General features: G+C 42.6%; 2 protein-coding genes across 8 annotated transcripts in view; one reads left to right on the plus strand and one right to left on the minus strand.

The window, feature by feature from the left end:
• si:dkey-23o4.6 (retinol dehydrogenase 12) lies at positions 1-13303 on the minus strand. Of its 4 annotated transcripts, none has more exons than XM_049582996.1 (8): positions 13281-13303; positions 9498-9658; positions 6006-6140; positions 3839-4030; positions 3589-3750; positions 3387-3506; positions 2733-2937; positions 1-1210 (listed from the first exon to the last, which is right to left on the minus strand). In XM_049582996.1, the coding sequence occupies exons 2-8, from the start codon at positions 9637-9639 to the stop codon at positions 1105-1107; spliced, it is 1062 nt and encodes a 353-aa protein (XP_049438953.1). In that variant the 5' UTR covers positions 9640-9658; positions 13281-13303; the 3' UTR covers positions 1-1104. The 4 variants fall into 4 exon arrangements, with proteins under 4 accessions (XP_049438953.1, XP_049438952.1, XP_049438951.1 ...); XM_049582995.1 differs by lacking the exon at positions 13281-13303 and adding an exon at positions 11242-11327; XM_049582994.1 differs by lacking the exon at positions 13281-13303 and adding an exon at positions 11250-11285.
• The window catches only part of pogzb (pogo transposable element derived with ZNF domain b), a 43306-nt gene continuing 38850 nt past the window's right edge, over positions 11418-15873 (plus strand). For all 4 annotated transcript variants that reach the window (XM_049582989.1, XM_049582990.1, XM_049582991.1 and 1 more), the window contains exons 1-3: positions 11418-11511; positions 14067-14185; positions 14361-14438. In XM_049582989.1, the coding sequence (XP_049438946.1) occupies positions 14071-14185; positions 14361-14438 (193 nt within the window). In that variant the 5' untranslated portion in view covers positions 11418-11511; positions 14067-14070. The remainder of the gene's footprint in view (positions 11512-14066; positions 14186-14360; positions 14439-15873) is intronic.

Consider the following 15873-nt stretch of genomic DNA (forward strand, 5'->3'; position numbering starts at 1 on the left):
TCAACGTGATTTTTATTTATTTTGATCTAAACTCAAAAACACACCGTTAAACATGAAGCTTCTTAATCTGACTTCCTGAATATACAAAACATTGAACTTTTTTTTTTACTTCTGTCAACCTTTAATGTAACAAACAGAGCTCCTCATATTCACACAGCTGAAGACAAACACCCTCAAGTATCGCCGACTCAAGTGGAGCAAACATTAAGGAAACTCAAACGGAACATTAAGACAACAAAAAGAGAACATGTCAGGAACATTAAGAAGATGAAGAGAAGGTGAGTAAATTAAAGGAACATGAAGAAAATCATCACGAAACAAGAGGGGAGTGTGAAGGAAACAAACAGCAAAGATGAAAGAGAACTGAAGGGAACATCAAGGACACAGCGAAGACACGTGAAAGAAATGTGACGAAACATAACAGCGAAAATGAAGGAAAAATTAACAGAATAGCAGATAAATTTAAAGGGAACATCGACGAACATAATGGGAACATGAAGGAAACATGAAGAAAACTTCGATGAGACATTAAGGAAACATTTTGTATTTGAAGACTGCTCTAGAGGAAACTGTATCTTGAAACCAGAAAACCATTCAGTCCAAACGTTATTTAAAAATCACCTGTGACATTACTGCAGATCGAAGGTCACAGTTAAACACCGTCCAATCAGGCACTGCGTTCTCAAGCACTCCAGTTCATACAGGCATATGTCCTAACAACAACCACAATATTTTTCGTAACATCACAGCTGTTTAAAAACTGAGATGAGATCCATGTTTGGTTCTGAGTTTTTATGGAAAATAAGTGAACAAAAAAATACAAATTCTCAAAAATATCTTCAAATTATGACTTGATATCTAACTAACTAAACCCTGATATACTCGGTCAAATTATTAAAATTATTATTTAGCGTTTTTTTTTTAATTTATTTCTCCCATCCTGCCCTTAGGATGCCTCTGATTGGCTCCCCTCAGCTGTCAATCACAGTTTCTCACTGATGCTCGTTGTAATCCTCTGTCTGACCTGATGGGGGCGCCACAGTCTGTCGATGCTTAGCTTCCTTTTTTCCTGCTGCACACAGACATCAGGGCCGAGGTCAGAGGTCAGCACGTGTCCTTTAGCCCAACCAATCGGGCGCTCTCCTCCCACAGCCTCTTCGCCACAAGGTCATCCCGCCCCTCTGGAGCTACTTCCTTCTCTGCACAGTCACTGACAACAAACACAGATAAACTCATTTTTATGATTTATGAGGACATCAGATTGATTTACATCAATTCCCTGCAGACTCGACAACAAAACAGAAGCTCAGAGAACTTGTCACCGTAGACTGTATATATAGATGGATGACGTATTTCCACTTCCTCCCACTGTGCACAAATGAAGCCAAAATATCCAGGATACAACCACTGCCATCTTGCGCTGGTGACGTAATTTGGAGCCACAGTCTGCGCAGTAATGATTTGTGCTGTATCAAGTTCCCGCCAATAAACCCATCCAACCAATCACAAGCAGTGCCATTCATCGTGAGCACACCAACTGGCACACATAGCTGTCATCCATGACGTCAAATAATTGGACGTGTACTCTGATGTTTTAGTTTGGCCCATGTCCCATTAGCTAACATGGGGGGGGGGGTGGGGTTTATGACCTATACTGCAGCCAGCCACCAGGGGAGCAATCGAGATGTTTTGGCTTCAGCTTTGGGGAGCTGTTGTGTCGTCCATTTTTATTATACATTCTATGACTGAGTAGAGCTAGCATGTTTCTGGCAGGAACTGCCCATTGGTCCGACAGCCCATTGGTTCGACATCCCATTGTTCCAACCATATTAAACCCATTGTTCCAAAGTCCCATTGTTCCGAAATCATCATGATGCCCTGTGGTTAAGGTCTGGTTAGGTTTAGGCACAAAAACCACTTGGTTAGGGTCAGGAAAAGATCATGGTGTGGGTTAAAATGAAAAGAAAGTGACAAACACATAAGCCGTGAGCCTGCTCCGCCTCAAGCCTTTCCCAGCTGACCCAGAGCCGGTCGCCGCCCACCATCAAGGTAGAAATACGCCCACCGGGAGCCGTTCAGCACTGCGGACAGTCGGACTAATGGGATGTCGGACCAATGGGCTGTCGGACCAATGACATGGACCCGTTTCTGGCTGACTAGCATGTTAGCCAAGTGTCAATTTAAGTAGATACACTGAGTGAAGTTGAAGAAAAACAATTGAATATTTAATAAACTGTGTATAAGCAGTGGGCGTGTTAGCAGTGAGAAAACCTGAGAAATCATTTTGTGAAGCTGTGAAATGTCAACGGCAGTGAAACAGTGAGAAATGAAAGCAGTCTGTTAAAGTGTGAGGTAATGAGACCAGTGAATGTCTCTGCTGTTGTTTTGAGAACCAAAATGAAAAAGTATTAAGTACTGACTTAAAATGTGACACTGAGAGAGACGATGAGTTTGTCAACATTTTAATGCAAAAAATAGGTATGAACTGTAGATTCTGTGGGAGTAACAGACTTTTAGGGTTTTATTTTTCAGAAAAGTCTGTGGTGATGTCACTCCATTACAGAATAATAAGCACCCATTATATACTCTAATAAACTCTTTTAAAAAAGCATAAAACTTTAGCTGTGATGAGAGAAAATCTAGAAATTAAGTCTAAGAAATTATAAAAATGTAAAATGAGTATAGATAAGTTGAAGAGATGTGTTTTTGTATTTCCAGAACTGCTCCCCTACCTGAAGTATCGTCCGGACAGGCTCTCCAGTCCTGGCATCACGGCGCAGTACACAGTAGTCTGACAGCCCTGATAGGGAGTCTTCATGAGCAGCAGGGACGGGAGGCTCAGCAGCGCCCCCAGCAGGGGGAACCAGCCGTGAACATGACGACCCAGTTCAGTCCGGATTACACCCGGGTGGAGAGAGAACGAGTACACACAAGAGCCTGGAGAGAGACACGGAGGTCAGAATCAGGACGTAGAAACAACAGGTGTTTACAGGTACTGCAATCATCTGAGCAGCCAATCAAATCTCAGGTCTGAGGTGACTACAGAGCCTTCAATTTCACTTAAGGTACAAACCATCGATGGCTTAAAAACAGGTTTAAATGAAGCTCTGTTTTTGCTGATTAATCTCACAGAGCACTGACAACAACCAACGCTGAGTCACCTTATTGTTTATATTGCTCTTAGTTTCTTTTTTTAATCATAGTCAAATATTAATATTTTACTGGTGTTTAGTGTTTATGAGGACCTCGAGTGTTTGTTGTGTTGAGTGTGTGTTGGGACCTGAGTGTGTCTGTTACTGAGTGTTTTTGGGAACCTTTGAGTGTTTCTAGTGTTGAATGTTTGTGGGGCCCTCTGAGTGTTAGTGTTACTGAGTGTTTTTTGGGACCTCTGAGTCTTCGGGCGAGTTCCCTGGCGAACAGGACGTTGGCCAGTTTGCTCTGTCTGTAGCTCTCTAGAGAACTGTACTTCTTCTTGCTGAAGAACAAGTCCTCGAAGTCGATACGACCTGAAGAGAAACACAGAGACTGAGTCAACACCAACAAACATTGTTAACACCATAGAGAAACATTAAAGGTCAGAGGTCGTACCTCCTCTGTGGGCGATGGATGACACGGTGATCACGCGGCTGGGGGCGGAGCTCTTCAGCTTTGGCAGCAGCATATTGGTCAACAGGAAGTGACCCAGATGATTGACAGCCAGCTGAGTCTCAAAACCGTCCTCTGTCAGCCATCTTGGACACATCATCACTCCTGCAGACAGACAGGTGGAGGAACACACAGGTGAGCAGACAGGTGGACAGAGAGACAGGTGAGCAGACAGACAGACAGGTGTACTCACCTGCATTGTTGATGAGGATGTCCAGTCTGTCCTCAGTGTCCAAGAAGTCTTTAGCGAACTGTCTGACGGAGTAAAGAGAGGCGAGGTCCAGGTGTCTGATCACCACATTACCGTTTCCTGTGGACTGACGGATCTCCTCAGCTGCCCGCTCTGCCCGGGTCAAGTCTCTGCATGCCATCACCACCCGGGCCCCTGCAATGAATCAAACACACCCATCACCACCCGAGACCCTACAATGAATCAAACACACCCTTTACCATCTTGGGCCCCCGCAACGAATCAAATCAAACACACCCATCACCACCCGCGCCCCTACAACACATCAAAAACACCCATCAGCACCTGGGACCCTACAACGAATCAAACACACCCTTAACCATCTGGGCCCTTGCAACAAATCAAAAACACTCATCACCGCTCGGGCCCTTGCTACGAATCAAATATATCTTTCAACACCTGGACCCCTACAGTGAATCAAACACACCCATCACCACCAGGCCCCCACAACTTCTCAAACACACCCATCACCATCCAGGCCCCTTCGACGAATCAAACACAACCATCACCACCTGGGCCTCTGCAAAAAAATCAAACACACCCATCACCAACTGTGCCCTTACAATGGATCAAACACACCTATAACCACCCGCCCCCCTACTACGAATCAAACACACTCACACTCACCACCTGGACCCTGACAATGAATCAAATACAACCATGACTACCCATGTCCCTATATCGAATCAAACATACCCATCACCATCCAGGCCCCTTCAACCTCCCAGCTGGTGATGGATGTCTTTAAGTTGTTGCAGGGGCCCGTGTGGTAAATGCCAAATCTACTGCATTTATACAGCGTTCTTCTTTCTTAGTGACCATTCAGAGCACTTTACAACACAAGCACCATTCACACATTCAAACACTGATGGCAGAGATAAACATTCACACTCACTCACACATTGAGCCATCAGGAGAGATTTAGAGTTCAGGTAGTAACTTGCGCAAGGACACTTCGTCTTATAGACTACATCGATTAAACAACCGCCCGTCTGATTAGTGGACGCCTGCTTTACCTCCTGAGCCACAGCAACCCCAATGGTGATTGGGGTGTTTGATTAAAAACACACACACACACACACATACACACAGGAAGTAATAATCCTTGTAATCGGCTCAGGTGGCTTCAGCCTCTCTGAGATTTACTGAATGTTACTTTGACCTCTGACCTCTGACTATGTGTGTTCACACTGTAAATGTGCTGATGCAGCATTCGATCTTAAATTAGCACATTTTTAGGAAAGTTTGTTGGTATTAATGAAAGTGTTGATGTGCTGTAGTCACTCAGAAAACAAAAACATCAACTAATAAATTATAAAATGTAGTTTTAATTTGAAGTAGTCATCATGTGATTGACACCTGTTGTTAATAAATACCATCTGTCAGCATCAACAAGTAGGAGACACTCATTAAATCAGTTCAGTTCTCCATGCTGGCAGTATAGAGTGTGTACTGTATGTACACAAGCTTCTTTGAAAACTCCTGTCACAGAGACAAAAACATACCCAGCCTACCTTTACCTTAAATCTTGAAATGAATGATGCTTATTGTGGGGACGTTAGATCCCTAGAGGGAGGTGAGTCCCCACAATGTGACTGTATCAATAGGTGTCCGTCCCCATAGTGTGACCGTGTGACCAAGTGTATGTCCACACAGTGTGAACATTTAAACAAGTGTATGTCCTTATAATGTGATTGTGTAAACAAGGGTATGTCCCCACAGTGTGACCGTGTAAATAGGCATATGTCCCTACAATGTGACCAGGTAAATAGGTGTACTTTATGTCCACACAAGGTGATGGTAGCAGGTGTATGTCCCCACAGTGTCACCATTTAAACAAGTGTATGTCCCCACAGTGTGACCGTGTAAACAAGCATATGTCCCCACAATCTGACCAGGTAAAATAGGTGTACTGTATGTCCCCACAAGCTGATTGCGGCAGTTGTATGTCCCCACAGTGTGACCGTATAAACAAGGGTGTGTCCCCACAGTGTGACCGTGTAAACAAGTGTATGTCCCCACAGTGTGACCGTGTCTACAGGTGAATGTTTCCATAGTTTGACCACATAAATGGGTGTATGTCCCCATAATGTAGGTTAAAAATTCTGACCTCTGCTTGCCATGTCTCTGCTGGTCTCTTTGCCGATGCCTGTGTTTGCTCCGGTGATAAGAACTGTCTTTCCATCCAATCGAACCGTAGAGCGACACACTCCACCTGCAATCCATCTCCTCAACACGGCCACACCTGTTCACACCATCACAAAACGTTTTAAATGTTTTAAGAAGAAAAACTTCACATTATTATTTTGTTCACACAAAATTAAAACAAAAACATAACATATATTATTATATTCATATCTTTAAATGAAATAAAAATGATACTACCTGATTTTTTAGTTTTCTTATTCTAAAGAAATATAACTTTTATATGCATGCTGCAAACATCTGAATATGTGCATACATAAACAACTATGTGAATAAACAAACAGGCAGTCAGTCAAAGAAATAAGACTTAAAATAATGATTAATAAAGGAGTAAATTATCTGGATAGAGGAAAGAGTGAGCCCTGTAGTGAAACAGAAAATTAGCTGAGTTCCCTCAGTTGCAGTGCAAGCAGTGTGAAGAGCTGAGTCAGCAGAAAACAGGATTGTTGAGTTAATAACAACCTGATAATCAGCTGATGTAACAAACTGCTCAGTGTGCATGTGATGTCAGCATGTTTCATGTTACTGAACAGCACACTTTATATAGATTCTGTTTTCCGCTGACATTTAACTGCAGTCGTTGACATGCACACATCCTGAGTGTTGACAGATTACAACAACAACAGTCAATCTATTTGACTAAACAAGCATTGCAGCTGTCGCAAATTCACATCCCTCTCCATATGAATAGTTTTGATGCAAAATATTTGCAGGCCAGTGTTTTCACATTTTCATGTCATCTATTTGTCACATCTCCACTGACAAATAGCGAGCCAACTCTGGCAAATGGAGTGTAAAAGTTTTTAGATGTACTATGAGTGACAAAACATTCAGGGAGCCTATGGAGCCCTGAGCGAAACAGCAACAGCTTGTTGTTGCTCTGAAAATAGGTTGGAGGTGGGTGAAGCTTCCCTAAAATAGAGCCAGGGCGAGAGGTTGTTCAAACAAGCAACATAACATTTAACCTGTTCACTGACACACAGAGCAGGTTATTGAGAAACACTGAAACAATCTGATGGTCATTTGCATGCTCATTCAGACTGCGTCCAGTTAGGAAGAGGTGTTGCACCTTGTGTTCAAAGACTCAGAAGCAAGGAACAACCAGAATTCGAAATCCTGGTGAAACTGAATTTTGAGAGTATCTAGCTTCAGTAACGTGACGTATGTCAGAGTGAAACAGAAGTGGGAGGGAGCCGGGATAAATGGAGGAATTGGGTTTGATCACTGATAATTGGCTGTGTTAGACCAAACACAGAGAGGCAGCGACTGCGTACATCAGGAGTCATCTACTATATTTGTCCAAGGACCAGAAAATTATTATGCACACTGTTGGGGCCGGACTCTCAGGAAACAAACAAACAAATAAACAATGCAAACTTTATGCATGTAGTTGCACAGAGACATGGACACAGCGATGCGGAGTGTGTAAAAAAGAGAGGGGAAGAGAAGGTGGAAGGTGGACTATTGCACACAATATTTTTGTAAGTTATTAATAACTTACTCAGGATGCGTCTTTTTATCATTTGATATTTTTCTAGTAAGCCTACCGAACCCGCCACGTCTACCCCAAATAAGAAGCTGACAGATGGATTTATAACATCTTTAGTACCTGTGGGTCAAATACATATAGTCAGGGTTGGTAAGTCATTCCTAATCAACCTGGTCTCACATTAAAGTTGTCACATCTGGTGCTTGAGCACTGACTTGTGGTATCAGACACTGATAGAAAAGGCTGTCCTTTAACGTCGGTATGATATGCGGTCAGTCGCAGTTATAGTTTAACGGTGCTCAGCGGCATCAGGGGGAAACATGACAGGTCAAGAACAAAAATTAAGACGACAAAAGTCCAAGTAGTGCGGACAGGAGGGGTGGTGGATGAGTCTGACAAACACAGACTTTCAGCCAGGAGAGCCTTGTTCATGCCCCTAAGATTATAAAGCGAAATCCTGATCTTTCCTAAACCCATGTGCGTTACTCTTTGGTGGAATAAATTGGCAATTTGCATTGTTGTATTGATGTAGTGCATTTATTTTGAAAGAGACTATATGTAAACATTAAATTTCCTGTGAAAGAGAGGATCTTGAAAGAAGACAATGCATGTAACAGGCAGAACTTGACACGGCATCCCAGAACCTCGTCAACCAACACACCCAGGGTACTTTTCATGTCGTATCTGGAGGCAGAAGGTCCATGACCAAACATCGAATTGTGACGAGGTTGGAGTGAGAATGTGTTGTCCTAATAAAAGTATTTCCATGTCAATTTTCTGAGGGAGTTGCTTCAATATAAGAAGAAAAAAAACGCTGGATATGCTAAATACCATAATGCATTTTTTCCCCTCCTTACATTTTTGAATTAGCCTAATTAATACGCTAATATGGAAGGCTTTTGCAGGCCCCCAGCTGATCACGTATGTACACTGACAGGATAGTAGCATCCGTCAGGGAGAGAAAAACAAAGTCTGACGAATACTCCGTGTAGCTGTTAAGTTCCCTGTAAAATGTCTTCTTCATTATCTGGAACCATCACAGATACCACTTTCCTCAGAGGGAACAAATTGGCACTGTCGCCTCACAGCAAGAGGGTTCCCGGTTTGAACCCAGGGTGGGGAAGCCCTTTCGTGCAGAGTTTGCATGTTCTCCCTGTGTCAGCGTGGGTTCCTCCAGGTGCTCCAGCTTCCTCCCACAGTCCAAAGACATGCAGGTTAATTGGTGACTCTAAATTGTCCGCAGGTGTGAATGTGAGTGTGAATGGTTGTCTGTCTCTATGTGTCAGCCCTGTGATAGTCTGGTGACCTGTCCAGGGTGTACCCTGCCTCTCACCCAGTGTCAGCTGGGATAGGCTCCAGCATCCCCACAACCCCTAACAAGAGAAGCAGTTACGGAAAATGAATGAATGAATGAATGTTAAATGGGTGCACAATACGACTGGGGATGTGATCTGACTGCATTATACTGAGAGGTGTCTTCATAATCTGACCCTCTCAGTATGTAAATAAAGTGGACAAAATATTAGAAAACTGTGAATATAATGTCCAACACCACCTTAAACTGTGATAAACAGTAATAAACATGTAATTAAATTAATACGTCAAACCTGAATATTATTGGTGTAAAGGAAGACTTTATAGCAGAGCTCCTTTGATGGATCAGACTGTATGGATGTACCTAATTAAGTGGCCACTGAGTGTATCTGTCAGTGTCTACACAGACACATGCACATGTTATCTGATTCTGTTTATCTACATACGTTTTAATCTGAATTTTCCGTCACAGGAAATAAGAAATGAATAAATAAATGTTTCACTTGAATCTGAATCTGAACATGTTGCAATAGAAATATAAACACTGTCTGGTTATCTCAAGTTATTAATCATGAATCAGAAGTTAAATCTTACAGATCAGAGTGAGTCCCAGCAGAGCTCCACATCTCAGCATAAACCCGCCCCGGCTCTCCTCCACGGGCTCCGGCTCCGGGTCCGAGCCGCCAAAGCCAGGCCACGGCAGCACCAGGAATCCTCCTGGAGCCGCAGCTTTCATCCCTGCAGCTCAGAACAGACTGAAGACAGAAAGAGAGCCGAGCCGAGCCAGGACACAGAGGAGGGGGGGAGGGGACAGATTAACTCAGATTAGAGCAGATTATCCTGCACACTGAGCTGCTCTGGGATCAGTGGGAGAGCACATGGACAGTAAGGATCCCCATCTGATGGAAACCACACATCTACAACATTAACAACAGATTAACGTTAAGATTATTATCACCATGTGTGCATCTTTATATGTCTGTATGGAGGTCTCCAGGTTGGGTTTTGCTCAGTGTGTCATGATGAATTATGGTTCATTTACAATAAACAGATGCTATGTTTGTTCTTGTAAGTAAATTATATAATTCAGCTGTACATGTTTCAGATCTTTTTGATTTATTAGTACTACTACTGAGATTCTTTAACTATACCCTTAAACTTAAAATGACTACTTGTAATAATAATAGCAAAGATAATAATGTGTTCTTTGTTTCTCAGTTGGATCCTCATTAGATTCAAGAGAGTGTGTTTCAGTTAAAAATGGATTTATTGCCTTTATTATCTTGGTTGTTAGAGAGAAAAGAAACACAGCTATGAGGTCAGTCAGTGTGCACATTGCCATTTTACCTTTGTATACTTTTACTTACTGTTTTACTTCCTGTTTTCATTTGTATAATCACTAATGATTTCCAGCCAGTTATCTGTTGTAGGTGCTGTGGTAAATATTTGCAGGAGGCAGGCTAAATGTCATTTCCTGTTATTCAGATCACCAAAATAAAGTGACACAAGTCTCACTTCGTGTTGGTTTCCATTTCCTGTTATTAGGTCACCAAAATAAAGTAACCTGTGTGTCAACAGGATCTGCAAAACAACAATCCACTGCATCAGTTTAATGACTTTGTGTACAGCTGGGTAGTTAAATCAATATAATACAAATAAATTAAATGTATTATTTAATTGCATTTTGTATTAATAATCTGAATTTGTAAAGTAACTAAAGCTGTCAGATAAATGTAGTGCAGTAAAAAGTACAAGATTCTACCTCTGAGATGTAATGGACCGGAATTATAAAGTAAAATAAAATGGAAATACTCAAGTAAAGTATAAGTACCTCAACATTAAATAGAAAAGTACTAGCAAATGTACTTTGTTACATTGCATCATTCATTATATAGAAATATTTTGACTAAATGTATGTTATAGTTTTGACAGTGTGTTTTATTATTTCTGAATTGAATTTGTTGAACTTTCATACCTAAAATTGTAGTTACAGTAGTACAATAGTAACAGTATAAAAACATAAATCACTACAGTTCTGCATCCTGTAAATCTGTTTTATTTTTGTTATATATTTTTAATTTTGTAATGTATTATTTAGTCGTAGTAGAGAGCGCAACACTTCTCCAGTGCTACAAAGTAAATAAAAAATAAATATTTCAGCCTCGCCTCTGACGTCACTCTGTTGCCCCGCCCCCGCCACAAACAATAAAAACAAAATGGCGTCCTGCCCTGAGAGTGTGTGTGGTGTTGTTTTGGCGCCTCTCTCCTCCGCGCTCTCAGCTTGTTTTTGTTGTTTGTTTGTTTGACTGTTATTGTTGTTGTTTTCTGGCCAGTGCACCGGGTTACCGAAGTCCCACCGGCCGCTGCGGAGCCCGTTAAACCCTCCAGCCTGAAAAACCCGCAGCTCGCTGCAGTTGGAGGGACTCCCACCGACCAATGAGAGGCCGCGGTGCTCTGAGCAGGATGTGACGTACAGTCGTTGTCGGCCAATCCGCAGCTGCAGCAGGAGGAAGTCCCGACCACAGCCTCCTGAACCGGAGCGCGCCCGAAGAAGAACCGTGCGAACCCGTCCGTGCTCCGCGTCCGAGCTCCGCAGCTCCCGCAGCAGGTAAGCCCCGCACAGCTGCACCCGGTCCGATCTGCGTTATCACGCAACTCCGTTACACCGTGCCGACAGGTACATGAAGGAAGCGCTTGGTGTGTTACAGCTAGCTGCCGCCGGTGGGGCGGTGCAGACAGGCTGTTGTGATCCAAACGCACCGCGGCTGACCGTGCGTGCGGCGGTGGGCTGAACCGGGTCTTCAGCCCGCTCCTGCGGTCACAGGTACCCGGGTTCAGCTTTCACTGGTGCAGCCGGCCCCTGCAGTGTGTCTTTACCCGCCCGGGCTGAAAGTTTTCTCCCACCGGGACATGAACGCTCCTCCTGCGGGGAAACTAACACAAAGCCCGGAGAGGAGCAGGCGGAGCGGAGCGCCCTCTGAGGCCGCATCGAGTTACTACGAGATTACAACTTTATTTAAAACCATACAAATAAGCAGAGCTGGAATGTAACTAAGTACTTTTACTTAAGTACAAATGTAAGGTGCTTGTACTTGACACTTACCACTTTATACTTTTACTCCACTTCATTTATCTGACGGCTTTAGTTACTTTAACGTTACAAATACAGATGGTTACACGCAGAGCGTATGGACATGTACAGGTATGGCTTACACGGCTGACAAAAAATAACGTGACACTATTTTGATGGTTGAAATCATTTGTCGTGTAAAACTATTTCATGGTTCCAGCTTCACAAATGTGACAATATGCTGCTTTATGATTATATAATCAATATGAGCTCCACCTCAGCTAACTACAACAGTAAAATCCTGCTATTGCTGTAATGCATCTGTAATAATAATCTAACCATACCATGTATAACAGTTTGTCAAAGGGTACAGTTTTGCACTGAGTTAAAACGTGATTTTACTTTCAGACTTTTTCTAAAGGGTCAGTTTTAATGCCGGACTTCTACTTGTATGCTTGTGTACAGTATTTTCAGTGTGGTGTCAGTTGTGTGACCGCAGTTAAGGATCTGAATATTTCTTCCACCACTGCAAATAACAGATGCAACTAACAGCATCGGATTTTTTTCCCCAAATATTTATACCCAATAGTTAACAATTTATCAATGGTGTTTATTTTTAATGACTTTAAATCTGCAGCTCTTATTCAAAACGGTGTCAGTGTCGTCAGTCTGTTTGTCATGCTAAACTTTGGTAATCAGAAAAGTTAATGTCGTAACTGGAGTTTCAGCATCAAAACAATTCCAGGCTATACTGTGTTATGAAAACTGAGGGGTCTTTGACTGTGGAACACCACCTAAATTAAGATTTCCACTATGTTTGTCCATAGTCTACTAACGTTCAGTCAACATTTGTGAACATGAGCTGCTCTCTCTCAAAGCCAGGAATCAGAGAAGTCTAAAACTTGTGATGTCACATGGTGTAAAGACTGGAGCTGCTCCACAGACAACGAATGAGAGACAAATGCACAGAATGTTTGTTCTAGTTTTTATACCAAAATGAGTGCTCTCAGTTCTGAAACAGAATATGTTCCCATTTGCTCCCTCAGTGTGATCTAGAACATCTTTCACCGTTCATTGTGTATGGAGCAGCTCCAGTTTTTGCACCCTATGACATCGCAAATTGGGAGTTTTAGCTACATTTAATACCAGACAAAATAAAGAGACCAAATAGTCCAGAGATGCACTGGAATACCTTGAGCTTAAGACAGGAGCTGTGTCTGCTGTTAGTGAGATTTTTTGGTTTTAAAAATTCCACCTTGCATGCATGCAAGAAAAAAACATGTCAAAGACGACACAGCGGAGCTTACCGGTGCCGTTAGCCTGCAGCTGCCCTTTTCTGGACACCAGGGCCACTGCCCGAGTCGGAGATGACGGAGATAAAACAGAACTGGAAAATCTTCCTGCCTCCGTGAAGTCAGTGGTGTGACAACATGTTGCTTTCCCTGCAGGAGTTATGTAAACAATGAAAACATCTTGACAGAAAAAGCTACAGGCTGCACGAGCTAAGTGAAAGTCAAACAGCCTTTTGCACACAAGGACACTAAAGATGGTGTTGTAAATTACTCTCTGATATCCATCATCATTTGGTTCTGGTGACTAGTGAAATAAATTATTGGTATTTATTAACAATAATAAGCATATACAGCCTGTGGTAATGGTTATATTCGGCCAGTCTTGCTTTCAGTTTTTGTTCTGTTCTCCAAATGTAAAAACAGCCAGATGGGCACATGACTGCTGTGTGACTCTGATAGGTTTGGTTACCTCATCTTGTGGCACCATTAGATCTTTACGGGGACTTTGAAACTTAACGCCATCTTCATTGACATCTGGGCAGCTCCCTCTTGTAGTGAGGTTCATGTGATATGATTGAAAGCTCCGGAACAGAGGCTGTTAAAGGGACAGTGTGGTTTGATTCCTGTTAATGACTCTTAAATCTGAAGCTCCTGTTTGACTTCGTTTCATGAGAATAAGAGACAGAGTTTAGTGTTGTTTTATGATGATGATGATGATGATGATGACGATGATGACAGATGGAGGTTGTTTGAAGTTCTGCCACACGTCGTGACGCTGACAGTTTCTCTTGGTTTCCATAGCAACATGGATACGGAGTTGTTTATGGAGTGTGAGGAGGAGGAGCTGGAGCCATGGCAACAGGTGGACGACAATGTGGAGGAAGATGACATGGACTTCTTCGACAGCTATTGCGAGCCAGGTGAGAACACACACACACACACATTCACACACGCAGTTAAACTTCACAACAGTTTATACAACTGCAATTAGTCTGTTCATCAGACAACTGACAGAAAATTAATGACCAACAGCTGATTTTCCTTTTAATAATAATAATAATGATAATAACACTATCTGTGTTTCTGTTTGTCCAGTGGAGGACTCTATGTCTCCTCTTCCAGCATCTGAGACTCCGCCCCCCAGGACTCCTCCACCTGTCACACCTCCAACAGGTATCTGTGTGTGTGTGTGTGTGTGTGTGTGTGTTTGGGGTGCATGATGTAAGGAAATTGTGCTATAAAGTTAAATGTAATATCACAATAATGATATTATTTGTGATAAAATGGTGGCATACTGGATTACAAAAAGTAAAATGTAATCATAGTAAATTTGTATAAATCATACAAACGAGTATAATATCGTAGTAGATAACCCGAAGGAGTAGATGGGTGGTGAACCAAGTGTTCAAAGTATTTGAAAGGCTAATAGTTTCAATGCACAGTGGTCCCTGTTAACACATTCCACTGAATGCACACAGTTCTGCTTGTCAACCTGATAAATGCTACGTATTCAGGAACAAACTGTCCCTGAGCAATGCAGCAAGCATCTCCCCAAACTTTCCACAGCCTGTTTCTACCGATGACACAATGTGCTATTTGAGTAAACAAACAAAGCTCCGAAAAAGAGGATCAGTTAAATATATTTATATCGTACTACATCAAAATTCTCAAAGTCAGACTAACACACCCAGATAATGTGACTGGGAGTTGAATTCCTGTTTGTATACAGTAAATCAGACCCAAACTGACCGAGGCACTCTGAGCATGCTCCACAGTAGTGCTGCACGATTAATCTAATCGCAATCGCAATCACGATGTCAGGCTGTGCGATTACATAACTGCATAAAAGGCTGCGATTTGCGATTTAATGTAGGCTAAATAAATGTTAATGTTTGTGCCTGTGAACGTGACTGCCTCTCCTGTAGTGTGTGGAGTTTGTTGACATCACGCCCACAAGCTATCCTGGTGCGTGCAGCCGGCGTGCAGCAGTGACCAACACAGACGCTGAAGAAGAGCATGAGCTCGACCATGAACAGCCTGAGTTGGTGGCAAAAAAAACGTCTGTTACATGGTGATACTTTGGATTCAGGTACGGCGACGTTGAACAGAAAGACGTGTTGTGTAAGTGTAAAAGTTAAAGTTGCCACGTCCCACGGCCACACGACCAATCTATATCAGCACTTGAGAAGGGACGTGGCAACTTTAACTTTTAAACGTTTACACAGCACGTCTTTCTGTCCAACGTCGCTGTACCTGAAAGACGTGCTGTGTGAAAGTTTAAAAGTTAGAGTCGCCACGTCCCGCGGCAACACGACCAATCTATATCAGCACTTGAGACAGCACACGGAAAAGTAGGAAGAGTGCATGCGAGAGAAAGCCGAGCCGTGTAACGTTAAAGACAAAGAGACAACTGAAAGCCGCCAGAGCCTCATAAAACAACATCCAAGCACAGCTGAGCAAACATTTGTAAGTGTCACAGGGAAATCATGGACTCCATAACAAATGAAAAATTGAGCAATTTTGCTTGGGTTCGGCCCACTTAACATGCTGCTGTGTTGTGCTATGGCGCTGGAATTTGTCACTTACGTGACAACGCCTGAACGCAACA

Source organism: Epinephelus fuscoguttatus, linkage group LG8, assembly GCF_011397635.1.
Source record: "Epinephelus fuscoguttatus linkage group LG8, E.fuscoguttatus.final_Chr_v1".
NCBI classification, from domain to species: Eukaryota; Metazoa; Chordata; class Actinopteri; order Perciformes; family Serranidae; genus Epinephelus; species Epinephelus fuscoguttatus.